The sequence below is a fragment of the Pleurodeles waltl genome, chromosome 11 (assembly GCF_031143425.1).
Source record: "Pleurodeles waltl isolate 20211129_DDA chromosome 11, aPleWal1.hap1.20221129, whole genome shotgun sequence".
NCBI lineage: Eukaryota > Metazoa > Chordata > Amphibia > Caudata > Salamandridae > Pleurodeles > Pleurodeles waltl.
The window spans coordinates 414,595,698-414,611,727 of NC_090450.1; the positions used below are offsets into that span (position 1 = coordinate 414,595,698).

Genomic DNA, 16,030 nt, shown 5'->3' on the forward strand with positions numbered 1-16,030 from the left:
ACCATTATTTAATGCCTGGGTATGGACAGGCGTTAGGGGACCTGTAGGCATATTTCCATGGTCAGAGACCATGGAAAGGCCCACAGGTGCTCTTCCCTGGCCCCAGGGATACCCCGACCCACCCACACCAGAGGGACACCACAGGATGGGGGACCCATCCCAGGTAAGACCTGGTAAGTTTTTTATTTCTTTTTTTCCTGCTTGGGGCCCTATCTTGGGCCCCCCTGCATTGCACTGGCCCCAGTGGCCATGCCCAGGGTACATTTGTCCCCTGGGCGCCATGCCCAGGGTACATTTGTCCCCTGGGCTCGGCCATTGGGGTGTCGGGCATGGCTCCTGTCTTTTCTAAGACAGGAGCCATGTCCATGGGGGTTGTGTGCCAGAAAATGGCACTACACTGCTTAGAGGCATTTTTTGCCTCTAAACAGTGTAGCACCACAATTCAGCGCACAAGCTCCGGTTACCCTTGCGCCTCCCCCACCCTGTTAGCATCCTTTACAAGGATGCTAACAGGGCATTAGCGTTGGCTAGTGCCATTCCATAAATAAGACACCCGGTCGGCTTCTTGGAATGGCACTAGTCAGCGCTATACTTTTTCAGCAAAACTGCGCTAACGAAGTTTTGCGTGAAAAAGTATAAATATGGGCCTTAGTTTGATGGAGAATGCAGGCATCTAAATACTCAGATAATGAAACAAATAAGATGAATCAATAAAGAAAATGATAGAAAAGCAGACACCTTCTGTATATTCTCAAAAATAGAATATAAAGTGATGTGTTAATAAAGAGATTATAATATGATAACTGCTAGACAAACATGATTGAAGTGATAAAAACACATTTGTTTTCAATGTTGGCAGCTAGTACAAGAAGGGAAGGCTATTGATTTAGAAGGATGAGTAGTATGGTCGAGGATGAAACAGGGTAACATACCTCAATAAGTTCTATTCACATGAATATTCCGATACTCTGCAGGAAAAAACGCTGTAATAGACAAGGTGACCATAAAGGAAACAATGATGGCACTAAAAAGTATGAGAGCAGCCTGTTCACAAAATTTGCCAGCAATTATAACTAAGACTAACAGGGACTGGGGACCAGGTTGTATTGTTTGGTGTGTCAAAGAATTCTTGATATTTGGACATACTCTGAAAGTTGGAAATAGGCAATTTTAAAGCCCATATTTTTTTAAATGATGCGTCGCCCTCAAATATTTAGAATGATACATTTGTTAGATCTAGGGGAAAAAGTATTTGGAAAAATAATTCTGGCTTCACTAAAGGAGTGGACTGATTCCAAGGACATAATTCTGGTTGAACAGGGAGACTTTAAAGAGGGGCACTGTACCCTAGATCATTCCTCTAGTTTGTGGTTAATTGCATAAAAGTTAATTGGGCAAAGAGGTAACTGATTCTGCAGCTTTGTTGACTTTTGTGCAACATTTGATCTTGCGAACCGTGAACTAATGTGCAAAATGTTAATAAAACTAGAAATCCCAAAACTTTTGCTATTTATCCCCCATGAGTTACACTGAGGGAACTGGATACGAACAGAAATTGGTATGGATGAGGGAGGCGGAGCTTGCATGGGTTAGAAACAACTGCTTAAACTGATGACCCTACGGCATCATGCATAACTCTATGCAAATTGCAGTATAGGGCAACTCGCCAAGAGCAGGCATTGCCAGTTGTTGATTAGGAGCATGCTGTTTACTGCGCCACTAGGGGTACTAGACAGCTGCTGGACATAGAAGGCCATGATTGGAGTGATAGTGAGCACCCTGATTTCTACTTCATGTGATTGATCCTCTATATAACAAGACAACACACCGGGTGCACCAATTAGATGGGCAACTGAGCATATCATAACCACCTGATTGCTGCAAGATTAAGCACATCTACAAGTCACTCAACCATAAAGTGCATAGTCTGAATGGACATACTAAAACTGCAAATCTGCAATAGTCCACAGGGATATGTGAAGAGACACTATAGGGCATATTTAAGAACCCCTAGAGCCACTGGAGCGTCACTGTATGTGACGTTCCAGTGGCGGTAATCTCTTTTCCATATTTACAAGGAGGTGTATGCCAAAATCTAACCCGTGGGTGGTGTTAGCAAGGTGCAACAAGGCAGAATACTTTTATTTCTCCTCGTTTTTTGCTTTTTCTATGTGTGATGTATAGCATAGAAAGAGCAAAATGCCAGAAATTGATTATGTGCGGAAGGTGTCCCTTCCTGCACATAAACAATAATTTGAAAATGACGCTTTGGCATTCTGTAGCACACACAAAAGTGCCAAAGCGCCATTAGTTATTGTTTATGTGCAGGAAAGGACACCTTCCCGCACATAAAAAATCACACCCCTTAACACAGACATCCTTGCATGATGGTCCAAGGATGCCTGCGTTGGCACTGGCAGCTAAATTTAGCACCAGCGCAGGGGGACATCACGGGGTGCACTCTGTCATTTTCCCGTAAATATGGGCCTACATTGCTATTCCCTGTGGCAGCAGGCCCTACAATTGCTCTCCTATAATTCATTCACAAACATCGGCACTGGCTGATGCACCCACATGTAGACTAAATTACTAAAATAGGTAAAGCAGACGAAATGCAGCCCAAACTGTCTTACGACCCCAGAAAGTCCACCCCTTGGAGAGAAAAAGAGAACAATTCAGAGCAGTGGGGTGGCTTGCCAGATGCGACTGAAGGTTGGGGATGGACAGGATGTGGAAGAGGCTGCATAAAAACCAGACTGGAATCAACATGGCAGAGACATCAACAGTTTCCGGAATTCACACTGCAAGTACAGGAGGTGCGGAGAGCTTTCTTACCAGCTTAAAGGAAACTGCAGGACGTGAATACTGAATACAGCATGTTAAATCCTGCTCATCTTAGAACAGTTCTTGATGCAAGCCCTGTATTTATACTGGCCCCCAGGCAATGCTTAAAGAACTTAAAAATTGGCATAAATGCCAAATCGAACTGCAGCTTCTGGGGAGATAGACTCCCACTCATTTAGTCTTGAAGAAAATGACTAGTTTGCATTAACAAACAATTTTTGCTTTTACAGGGACTTGCTACAATGTCCATGTAAAATTATTTAGATGACGCAGTCTCTTCATGGACATGTCTGACATTTAGATAACCCAGTATATTTTATGGTAAAACTCTGTGACGTAAAGTACAATGCATGTAATGCTGTCCCTGGGAGGTTTGACACTGATATCCTGGTATGTACGCTCAAGATACCTGAGAATAAAGGGGCAATGAGAGTCAGAAGGATTGTTCAGACTCATTATTTACCAACCTTTTTATAACTGGTGTTAGACTTGGTATCCTTGGCATGGTTTCCCCTAACTTTCTGCCCTCTGACCTGTTTTTCTGACTCATTTTTGTTGACTTTAAGGATTCTGTGCACTTTACTATTGCTGAACAGTGCTAAAGTGCAGGTGCCCTGTAAAACATGGTAACATTGGCTTATCTACAATTGACATATTTAATTTACTTGTACGTCCCTAGTAAAGTGCACTAGGTTTGTCCTTGGCCTGTACATTAAATGCTACTAGTGGGCCTGCAGCACTGATTATGCCGCCCCCTACAGTAACCTTAAAACAGGTCGCAGGCCTGCCACTGCAGAGTCTGTGCGGGCTGCTTTAAACTGCCATTTTGACATAGCAAGTGCACACACTTGCCAGTCCCAAACCTTCCTTTTATTACATATATACGTAACCCCTAAGGTAGACCCTGATCAGCCCGTAGGGCAGGGTGCAGTGTATATAAAAAGTTGGACAAGTTCTTTTAGTTTATCATGTCCAGGCAGCGAAAAACTCCTAAATGCGTTATCCACTGCTGCAAGGCCTATCTCTCTCAAAGATTAACATTGGGGTTGCCTTAAAACATCTTCTAAGTATAATTTCCAATTGGGAGAAGATAGAAATTTGGAATTTGGTGTCTCTGGGCTCACAATTTAAAATCACAACTCATGGTGAAGTCGGATTTTAAATTGTAAGTCTGAAAATGCCTCTTTTAGAATGTTAGCATTGTCTTACTTTAATAATTCTGTGACTTAGCCTGTCTCTGAATACACGTCTCAGCTGGGCTGGGTGACAGCTATACTGTGTGAATTTGTCTCTATACAGTCAAAAACACAGGTCACTCAGCTGCATCTGCATTCATCTGCATACTGATGGGTCTTCCCGGGCAGAGGAAAGGGGAGGGATTAGCACTTACACTTAAATAGGTGTTGTCCTGTCCCCAGGCAAAGGACTGATTAGCAGAAAGGTCTAGAATGAATGGGATCCTTGTGCACTTCAGATACCTCTTTGGAAGTCTTCCCTACATCCAAGGTCTTTTTGGGTATAAGTACTGTACCCTAAACCCCACCAAATCAGTTCACTTACGGGTCATGTGGAGACTATGCAACTAAGAGGAGCTATGCTGCCAGGAGGGACTGCCACGCTGCCACTACTTTGAGGTGTTGCCATGCTGCATGCTGATTGCAGTGCTGCCAGGAGGGACTACCACTTTGCATAGTGTTCTGCTGTGTTGGTCTGCTGCCTGCTACATCTGCAGTGAGGGACAACTGGACCTGCCCTCTACATCCTTTGCTTCAACCCAGAACTGCTAGGGCTTGCTGGCTTGCCCCCTGTCCCCTTCAAGGGCTCAGGGACATCAAAGACTTTGCCATTTACTTCGTACTTGCTTCCTTCCTGCCGAAGCTTTTCTGACAAGGATCTGCACTCCACTCTGGGGAGAACCAAATCATTGTGTGGTAAACAATTGTTCTTCTGCCCCAGCACATGTGACACTTCTTTGTCACTGTGCAATTAGCGCTCCCTTGTCTTTGCCGCAAGAGAGTATGTAGTGTACTTCATCATCTTTCTGCACGGTATGTGGATTGCTCAATCACTTGTCTGCACCAGCACGTGTAGCGCACCTCATTGCCCCTCTGCACCGGCATGTGTGGAGCGTCTCATCACTTTTCTGCCCCGGCGATGTAGCTCAATTCATCGGCTTTCTACATCGGCACATGTGGAATACTTCATCACTAATCTCCACCAGCACATGTAGCGCACCTCATCATCCCTCTGCACTGGCCTGTGTGGAGTGCTTCATTGCTTTTCTGCATCAGCACGCGTAGCGCACTTCATCGCTTTCCTGCACCAAAGCATGTGCTACACTCCTGACGGCAATACTACATCACTGAGGAAGGCTGGCCTGTGAAGCCAAAGGGTTGCCTGGAAATGGGGCCGCCCACCGACGTCAGCTCTGGGCCGCCTTGGACACATGAACTGCTGGGGATCATCCTGCCCGGCAAGGGCCATGTGACTACTATGGGTTGTCCTAAGTAATGCTGAATTTGCTCTTGAGATTCATGAATCGGTTGGAAGACCACGCTGAAGCCCATAAACCAGAGTGCTTCCTGCACTCACACCTAAAGAATATTACCGTAGTTCCCTTAAAGGAAGCACCCACATAATTGTGTGAGTGCTGTGATTCTCCAAAAGCAGGAACTAGTAACTTTATGAATAGCATATCTCATGATGTACTAAATGGATTTTTGTCGTTTTGGTCTTGTTAGATAAACATTCTCTTTTCTCCCCAACTGGTGTAGAGGCTTTTTGTAGTGTCTTCACTAAGTTACTGTACTCAAAGTGTTGCACAAATACTTCACACATTGCCTCTTAAGTTAAGCCTGACTGCTCTGTGCCAAGCTACCAGAAGATGAGCAAAGGTTAATTTAGGGTGTGTATCTGACTTACCCTGACAAGGGTTTTGGTCCCTACTTGAACAGGGTGCATGCCTTTGCCAAAGAGAGACCCAATTTCTAACAAGTAGGTATACACCCTGGGTCCTAACTCAGTAACCTGTTTTGTGGCTACAATGGAATTGAGCCTTATGAGCATTGCTCCTCATTGTGAACCACTGTGGTCCAGTGCAATTTGGAAGGAGGGGCGTGGGAGGTGGATGAGAAGGGTTAAAGCAAACACTGCGATATGGGAAGGAAACCTAGGACAGATGCAATGTTGAGATGCATGGACAGACACACGAAGACCACTTATGTAAATCAGGTTTTATGTAGAAACTATTATTCTCTTCACTAACACATGCAAACCTCACATGGAATATTCGTGGCTTGACATTCACAGAAGAGTGAGAAAGGTTACAGCATCCCTGAAAAGGCAGGCAGTGGAGACATTGCTTTTTTACAGGACACGCACATGGCCTCCAAACACTTCTTAGATATATGAAGAAAGCTAAAAGGGAGGGTGTTATGCTGCATTGTCTGCACACATTCCAGAGGCGTCCCCATATGGCTACGACAGGGATACTGTCTGAAGGTTCAGGGCACAGCTGCTTTTCCAGACAGTATATATGTAATAGTGACAGCACTCTTATAATGAGAAAAGGTGGTGCTCGTATGCATTTATGGTCAAAATTATGATTAATTCTCAATTTTATCATGATTTGCACAGTATAGTGGCACAATACTGATGTTGTACACAAATTCGGGGAGATCCTAATTTCTGCGCTCGATCCAGATTGCTCTCCCCGTCCCTCTGAGGTCCTTCTGTTACATCTCGGGTGATGAAAAATACAACGCATCAGGAGGGACTTATTGACCCCTGGAAATAGTGCCGCACAGACGGGGCAGAATAGAAGTTTTACTCGACTGTACTTAATATGCACTCAGGCATAGAATACCGGTTGGCATCGGGAGAGATAGCATCTTTAGTGGAAACAGGTGAACATCTAACACGCACATACTCTGATCACTCCCCTGTGACTATCAAATCAAATCAAATCAAAGAGACTTATAGAGCGCGCTACTCACCCGTGAGGGTCTCAAGGCGCTGGGGGGGGGGGGGGGGGGGGGGGGTGAAGGGGAGGGGGGGAGATCACTGTTCGAAAAGCCAGGTCTTAAGGCTCTTCCTGAAGAGTAGGAGGTCCTGGGTCTTGAGGAGGTAGGTGGGGAGGGAGTTCCAGGCCCTGGGGGCTAAATATGAGAAAGATCTGCCTCCAGTGGTGGTGTGTTTGATGCGAGGAACTGTGGCGAGAGAGAGGTCGGCGGAGCGGAGGTGGCGTGTGGGAGTGTGGAAGGTCACTCTTTTGTTAAGGTAGGTTGGGCCGGTGTTGTGGAGAGATTTGTGTGCGTGGATGAGGATTTTAAAGGTGATCCTTTTGTCTATGGGGAGCCAGTGGAGGGATTTGAGGTGTGGTGAGATGTGTTCATGTCGGGGGAGGTCGAGGATGAGACGTGCTGCTGAATTCTGGATTTGCTGTAGTTTGCGCTTGAGTTTTAGTGTGGCGCCGGCGTAGAGGGCGTTGCCGTAGTCAAGCCTGCTGCTGATGAGTGCGTGGGTGATTGTCTTTCTGGTCTCTGTAGGGATCCATTTGAATGTTTTTTTCAGTGTGCGGAGTGTGTTAAAACATGAGGAGGTGAGGGCGTTGATTTGTTGGGTCATAGAGAGGGAGGAGTCCAGGATGATGCCGAGGTTGCGTGCATGGTTTGCGGGGGTGGGTGCGGGCCTAACGTGGTGGGCCACCATGAGGGGTCCCAAGTGTTTTTGTGTGGGCCAAAAATGATTATTTCGGTTTTGTTGGAGTTGAGTTTAAGGTGGTTGGCTGTCATCCAGGCAGCGGTGTCAAGGAGTGCAGAGTGTAGGTTGGATTTGGCGGTGTTGTGGTTGCGGGTGAGGGAGAAGATGAGTTGTGTGTCATCAGCGTATGAGAGGATGGTGATGCCGTGTGGTTTGAGGATGTTGGCTAGTGGATCCATGTAGATGTTAAAGAGTGTGAGGCTGAGGGAGGAGCCTTGTGGGACTTCGCAGGTGATTTTGGTGGCGGAGGATTGGAAGGGTGGGAGACGGACTTTTTGGGTTCTGTCAGTAAGGAAGGAGGTGAGCCAGTCCAGGGCTTTGAGGCGGATCCCGGCGTCGTGAAGTCGTGTGGATATACGACACATGGACTATTCATGGCAATTCACCTTCTACTTCTTCCTCAACTCAGGGATCTGTATGGAGATTGCTACTTATATAGTGGAGTACTTTAGGCATATGTGGGGTCTGGGTGGCGTTTCAAGACAGTCTAGGAGGCCTTTAACGTCTATTTCCAAGGAGGAAACATATCTGAAATGCAGGAGTACTAAAAACAATATGAAATCAACAATCTAGAATAGAAATTGAATTAACATGACTGGAAAAGCAACATGAAAAGGCTAAGGGTCTGATTTAGAATCTAAATCCCATTAAACTTAGGCCCATATTTATACTTTTTTGGCGCCACATTTGCATCATTTTTTGACGCAAAAGCAGCGCAAACTTACAAAATGCAATTGTATTTTGTAAGTTTGCGCCGATTTTGCTTCCAAACACGACGCAAATGCAGTGCTAAAAAAGTATAAATATGGGGCTAAATGTGATTTAGATTTCGGCAGTCAGGATATACGTCACCGTTGTGACAGAGTAACCCGTCTGCCAAGTCCTAAGTCAGGCCCTCAGGCTAAAAGTATACTAGATGATATATGTATAAAATTGTGGGAATATCAGGAGCTCACAGACAGGTAATATATATGAAAAAATATGCCGTGGCTAGGGTGTATGTAGAAGGTGTGCAACAGGGTGCTACTTTAGCATGCATAATGCATCCTAGGCAAGCTGACGTAACACAACAAATAACAGACTGGTTCCGGCCAATACTATGCTGACTTGTACAGCTTCTGCAACAGCTCTACAGTATGAGGTACAGAAGACTACCTAGCTTATCACACCATGGCGTGGCTCGAAAACAAAAATAAATGAGATTTGTGCAGGCGCCCCTCACAGTGGCAGACTTTGCAAAAAGTAGGCAAGAGTATGCTGGGCACCGAATGACTTACTGTCAACTTCTACAAAGAATTCTTAGAGGAATATAATAAAATTATTTGAGGAAATGGCGCAAACCAATTGCCTACTTCCCAGGATGTGCAAGGCCCTAGTAGTCATAATACTGAAACCTGGAAATCCAGCTGACCAAGGCTCACTGTACTGGTGTTTGTCATTAATAAATACAGGCGCACAAATGCTTGCAAAATACTGGCAAATCGTATTGGTCCAATGATGCCGAGTGAGACCAGATTTATACTAGGGAGATCTACATCGCTTCATCTTAGTAAAGCTTTTGGTCCTGTATCCTAACTGGACCCCATGGTGGGTGCGATGGCTGTGTCCCGGATGCAGAAAAGGCATTCGACTCTGGCATGTCAGAGTGTGAATTCATATTTGCTAGGATTGGGGTTGTAGAATTCATGTTTGCTGGGATTTGCTAGGATTGGGGTTGTAGAAGCCCCTCTGAACCTGATACGTCTGTTGTACACTTCATCCATTGGTCTTATTCAAATAAATGGGGCAATAATGGAATAAATATGAATAAAGAGGGGCACACGCTCGGGGTTCCCATTTTCACCACTGCTCTACACGCTGTTTGCTGAGCCCCTTGCATGCATGATGAGAGAGTACCACACAAATAGGGACCTACGAATTCCAGGTTATAAACTCCTCTTAACCACCTACCCCGAAAATACCTTATTATATGTTTGAGTCCCTTCACTTCACCTAACAACAATATTAACTGAAATAATACAATTCGGGGGACATGCCAGTGTCAGCGTAAACTGGGATAAACATTGATTTTTCCTATCATAAAAGGTAGCAATCATCACATGGGCAGACGAACGGGTGCGCTATTTGCACACTGACCCCGTCAAAATAATGACGCTCAATTAATGTGATTAAACTCGCAGGTGCACACATGTCAAAGGGGCATGTGTGCGTTACATGTCAATTTTAAAAATGTATTTTTAATGCATTTTTTAAATTTACACATGCTTACCACCAAGTTGTATTTGGTGGTAATTGCGATTCCTTAATGCCCAATTTGCATTAAGGAAAAGCTTGATACATGTGCTTAAGAAATCGCAAATAAGGATTCCTTATTTGCGATTTCTTATTTAGAGAATCACAATTTGCGGTTCTCTGAACAGGGTCACAATTTTAAGGATTTACTATTTTAGTGGTTCCTTAAAATTGCATAGCTAATGCCTTTCATACATAATGAAAGGCATTTTTGCATTCGCAAGCGGCCATTTGCACCGTTTGCAAATGCAAAAACGCTTGATACATCTGGCCCTAAGTCACTCAAGTGGCAACATGATTGGACTGAAGAGGAGAAGAGATAGATAATGGCTCTTTAAAATGCATTTGGTTGTCTGTACCACTTCTCTACAAGTGCCACTTCACTCTGCTCCTACACCATAGGTGTGGAACCAGCTAATCGTCCTACAAAGAAAACAGCCTTTCTTCCTTTCCACACCATCACCTCCTCAGTGCAAGCTCTCATCCTCTATCTCATTGATGGAGACAGCACCTTTCTCAATGGCCTCACACATTCCAGCCACTTTCCTATGAAGTTAGTCTTCCTTGCAGCCACCCAACACATTATTTTTCAATGTCAGCATGACCAAATCAACCTCAACTGCAAGTATCTTCACTGGTGCCTCTGTAGACAGATATGATGTTCAAACACTTTAGATCATTTACAAGACAATGTATTTGAGCAAACCAGACTACCTACCTGAAACCCTCCTTCTATGGTCACAAAGAGACTACCAGAAGCCCAAGCTGATGACAGTGGACATCCACAAGCTAAAGAGAAAGAACCAGAAAATATACCTTCTGCTATGCCCACAGTTCTGGTATAAACCTTATCTTTTTCTGAGACAAACCCCACACATTACTTCCTATAAGGAAATAACTAAATGATCTTCTCACACTTAAGTACTTGAGTGAACCACCAGCCCACTCCTACTGTTTGTTTAGTCATCCCTATCCTTTCCATCTCAGCTCTATTTGTATGTGTAACTTTGCCTTTTCTACCTGAATTCTTGTCTTTTTTCTTGGCGCTTTGTAGACGTTGCTTCTGTAACCAAGTCACTGGCACAAAGCCATTGGCCTATGTAAACCCTTGAGTTTAGGCTTACACCACCTAGACATAACTACCCCCACTCAAATAAATAAACAGAGGTGAAAAGGTTTAATCTATACCTTGACTGTCTGTTTAACGCTTGCCATCATCTCCAGCTACTAACCATGGTGGCAAACACAACTGACAGATTTGCTTTATCATAATAGAATTTCATCTTGCGCTCACATATATTTATCTCTTAGCTCTATTAAGCCAGTTTCTGTGCCATGTCAACTAGTGAGGAAAATGAATTTCTCAATAATTTTCTAGGAATCACCTTACTTAACAATGTCGCCATGATCTTTGGCAAAAGCTTGCTGGGTGTTCAGGAAAGGGGCTGTTTTTGGGATGTGGCCTAGAGGCAACTTTAGCTGTCTCGCCAGCCGGATGTAATAAAAAAATGTTATAAATAAAAATAGATGCATATATGTAAACCGAGAAGGAGGGCATTGAGCCAGGTCTCTTTAGAAAACTCATCTGTTCAACTGTCATTGAATTTTTCTTCCGTCCCTTGCAGCTCATAGCATAGGCAATGGGTCAGCCAACTTCTGTCACTGGCTCTCTCGCACTGTCACTGATTGTATTTTGCCTGATCACATGTGCACATCCATATTAAAATAAGTGCACTTCAGTGGTGTGGCTGATGGCCAATGCTTTTATCTGGAACACGCTTTTCTCTTTCATTCTTTACCCGTTTTAGGTCTCGTCTACCAGAAAGTGCAAGCTGCCTGGTTGCAAAAGACCTCTTGCAAACAGTGGGATTACAACCCACCCATTGCTTACAATTGGTTGACTTTAATGTCACTACAATTTGTCTGCTTTTATTTAAACATTTGCTTGTCTCTTTATGTGTTTGTCCCTCATCTGGATACTAGCGTCTTTACCATCTTTTTTAATTGGCTGACTTGTATCCTTCCTCTGCTCACTTTTAGACAGAATACTTTAATGTTTTTGGTGAAGCACTCCACGAACGTGCATGTGTTTTCCAGCTCTCTCCCTTGTGTGCTTCTCTGCCAACCAAAAACCAGTTCCCCCACCTGTGTTGCTCTCTACTTTGTGTGCTGCCCACTCACTCTATTGCGTGCTTCTTCTCCCAAACTCCCCTGCGCTTCATGTTGCTCTCTTCCTCGGGCGCTTCTCACCGCATCTTTTGCTCTCTCCCTTGTGTGCTGCTCACTCTCTTATGTTCCCCCCAAGTCACATGTTGTTTTCTCCATCATATGCTTTTCCACGTGAACTTGTGTTGCTCTCTCCCTCATGTGTTGCTCTCCTCCTCCTTTCCACTCCCCTTTGCCCTCCACCCTGCTGTCCCTTTTTATTTTTGTTTTGTCCTTTTATGCTAAAAACTTGTACTTTTTTATTTACCGATCCAAAAGGTGTCTGTCAACAAGGATCCTGTAGGTGTATGCATGGTGATGTAAGTACAGCCCTGCAGAATGATGTGAATAGCAACAGTGGTACTGTCATGGCCTCTTTCTTCTTTTTTTTCACAGTACCGGCAAACTGCATTGGCAAAGCCAATAGGTCCAAAAGGCAAGACCTACTGACTTTGCCAATTCTTGTTTTTTTTTTCAGTCACCTGTGTGCTTCAATTATGCTGTTTCTTGGATCTAAAAATAGTTTGTTGTGATGTACATTGAACTTAAAATTGTTTTTGATACATGTTCTAGATATACTTGCCTTTGGGAAGAACCCATAATTTTCCATTGAAGTTATATGAGATGGTTCATTTATTTCATGCAAAATTGCTAGAATATGATTAGTGTCAAGCATGATTTATATACTTTTTTATTTCTGTGGCATAATTTTGCAAAATAAAATTAACCATCATACTTGATTATAATGGCCAGACCAATACGCTTTGCCAATGCTTGTTTAAGTTGTAAGTTATGCCTGCAAGTAAGATCCATTTTACAAGGATCCATTTATAGATAAGTAAAATACTTCACGGAAAGCTTAAAGCAAACATTTTGTACAGATGGTAAATATCAGCTCAAACAAGAAAACATTTATGTTGCTTTAACATTATTGTTTCAAATTATGTGAATGTGCAGAAAGAGTTCTAAATAAAAAAATAAATAATCAATTGGAGCTCTGATCAATAGTTGCACCTACCTTTCTCCACTCCTCCGGAGACATAAGTTTTAGCATGTTCTCAGGAATGAGATCTTTCAGAAACTTAGGAATAAGAACCAATTGTGATCTGTCATTATCATGTTTGATCTTATAGATGAGTCCAGCCAGAGTCCCCGCTTCCTCAGGCGAACACTTGTGATACCCTTTCAGGTACTTGGGAAGCTCCTGCAAGATAAACATTTATAATGAAGTACTGGCTACACAGCAATACCTCATCACCAGTGAAAATAATCACTAATTTTCTTCCCTTCTACCTTTCAAGAAACATCAGCTACCCTGACCTAGATGTCTAACATGTAAGCTTTCAAATAGCAAAAGCCCGTAGTATCATGCAACTCCAGCCGTATGAAATCAGCTTCCTCTACAAGTGCACCCTCAGTGCCCTAGGACTCGAGGAGTGTGAGATTTCGTCCAGCTGTCTCTTGCCAGTGTTGTAGGACAGTGACAGTTAAAACTGATTTTCAGAGAGGTCCTGACCTTGCTGTAAGACAAGGGTAATGTTAACTCTCACCTCGCTGTAGCTGTCAGTGCTATTGTAAACCATCAAAGTAAGCTTCCTCCTGTAATGTCATGTTTCTCACATAAGAACAAAGATTTGCATCACCTCCACTGAGACCTTCCCCCTCATTGGAATACGATGTCAACTCCCTCCAGCAGTCGACTAGCCCTGCTCATGGCTGGCTGCTATGTGGTGCTTCCTCATGCAGTGTGATATCAGGTTTATAGGACAGAAGCAATATGAAAGTCAACCAGCACTGATACAGGACACCGCAAGTGAGAGCTTCCACAGATGGTGCCAGATACAGCATCGTTGTTATATGTTGTCAATAAAGTCTCATCAACACCGTAGAACTCTCTTTTCTTCCTTTGAGCAGTTATGCACAGACAGGTAGTTCTTACTAACCTGGTGATAATGAAAGATGGAGTCAGCCGTTCGGTCTCTCCCGGGAATAACACTGAACCAGAGCTTTCTCATAAAGATCAACTGGTAGTCTGCAGCCTTGGACATTCCTGTAACAACAATGCCACTGTCAAACTCTTCAGGTTTTATCAAGATCTGTGCATTAACAATGAAGCAGAAAGCATTGCTGCAGGAGGCAGAAGGAAAGCAAGTTGGTGGGGGTTGGTAAAGAATGGCAGGTCGGGAATTTATTTATTTTTCACATTTGGGTCAGTTAGGGGAGGCCAGGTCATGTAAAGTTCCTCTATTACTCCTCTGCTGCTGCACAGCAGTTGCCAATCTTGGCTTTGTCAATGTTTGTTTTGTTTTGTCCTGGTTTTAGCAAAACTATTTTTAGTGCAACTGTGCCAACAAAAACGCATTAACACATATATTGCTATAGTGCAAAGGTGACATTCTTTTTTTAACTTTAATTTTTATTTTTTTAACATTAACATTAGAAATACAAACTGTGTTATATTTCATATATTGTAGTGAAGAAAGAGGGCAAAAGCACAAATTCACTACAACTGTTGGCTATCCTTCGGTGTCTTGCTCATCAGCTCGTGCCAGGGAGGTACGAACAGGGGCACAAATGTCTCTAGGTCATGATTTCACCAGCAGTAGACTTCCAAGCGTGTCAACATTGAGGGAGCAAGTTGTCAAGTATCGTAACGGTATTCCGAGTATCTTGCACTGAGCTGCGCCCTCACGTACCACTTCCTGCAATTCAAAATTACTACTTTTCAACCCTTCTAAAAATACTTGTGGAATTTATGACTTTCCCCAAACATTCAAGGACTGGAGATAAAATAGTAAATAATTAACCACTAGCACACCTCGGGGGTGGGGAGAATATCAGGCAAGTGCATGGCCACTCTTTGTTTGGCTAACGAGAATGCTGCAGCAATTATTCTGTGATACTCCTTGGGAATTTCCATACTGTATCCCAATATTGCAATCAAGGGGGTGATATGCATGGCCAGTATGGTAATGTGCAATATATATTATAAAATATTCTGACAAAACTCATATATAGTAAGGCAGGACCATGCCTGGCGATCTATAAGATAGGGTGAAAATGCCAAAGCACAACATGGTAGTGGGGGAATAGTATGTACAACGTATGTATTTCAGCTGTATAAGCCTGTACATGCCATTGGACGATATTTCCCAAATCAGGCAACAACAAAATAGTAATTGCGCGCCTGTGATGTCATGCTCCCACTTGTCCCTCACAGTCAACTCATCACTGTTCATTGCAGGTATGACACAATTATACATTTGTGTGACTAGCTATTGTAGGCTGTGCTTCACTATAACCACAGTAAGTTCCCTCCACTCAGGAGGCTCATCAGGCATTGTGGGGACAGAGCTCTTTCACTGAATGTCATAGACCTTGGTGTGTTAATACATTTCTGCGATCAGGGGCTGATTTACTCAGCAATTCTCTTGCAACAAGAAGTGATTTTCAGTATATAGGTAGCTCAGAGTCAACAAATGTCTGTTGCGCAGCAGTCTGATTACACCACCTTCAGACGTCAATTCTAGGTGTGGGTTTTTAAGAAATGACAGGGGATGTGAATACAACTCCGTCAACCCTGTCATCACAGCCAGCCTAGACCAAGACTATCCGGTTTACTTAAGTGTTTGGATCTCATAATTGAGTTGTCCTGGTTTCAACAAGTAGCAGTGCGTGGTGGGGTAGGGGCAGCCAATCCAGAATCAAGGTTCTTGTGTGGGAGCAATGTCATATTGTAGAGCCACTGATGAGCGAAATGAGCCTGCAATACTTCGAGATTACAGATGACAAATTTACCATGATCGCAGGGTAAATGCAGTTTATGCCAGGCTATCCTGGGAAGGCGACTGGCATAAGCAGCCTAATCAGCAGTGAATTAATTTTCACAATGTAGGCTTTGGTGAGTAGTATTGGAATATTTTGGAAA

General features: G+C 43.6%; 1 protein-coding gene across 2 annotated transcripts in view; it reads right to left on the reverse strand.

Annotated features, from left to right (window-relative positions):
* MYO7B (myosin VIIB) overlaps nucleotides 1–16,030 on the reverse strand; it is a 1,466,311-nt gene that overhangs the window by 68,716 nt on the left and 1,381,565 nt on the right. For both annotated transcript variants that reach the window (XM_069213753.1, XM_069213751.1), the window contains 2 exons: nucleotides 14,046–14,152; nucleotides 13,121–13,306 (listed from right to left, as the gene is read on the reverse strand). In XM_069213753.1, coding sequence (XP_069069854.1) covers nucleotides 13,121–13,306; nucleotides 14,046–14,152 — 293 coding nt within the window. The remainder of the gene's footprint in view (nucleotides 1–13,120; nucleotides 13,307–14,045; nucleotides 14,153–16,030) is intronic.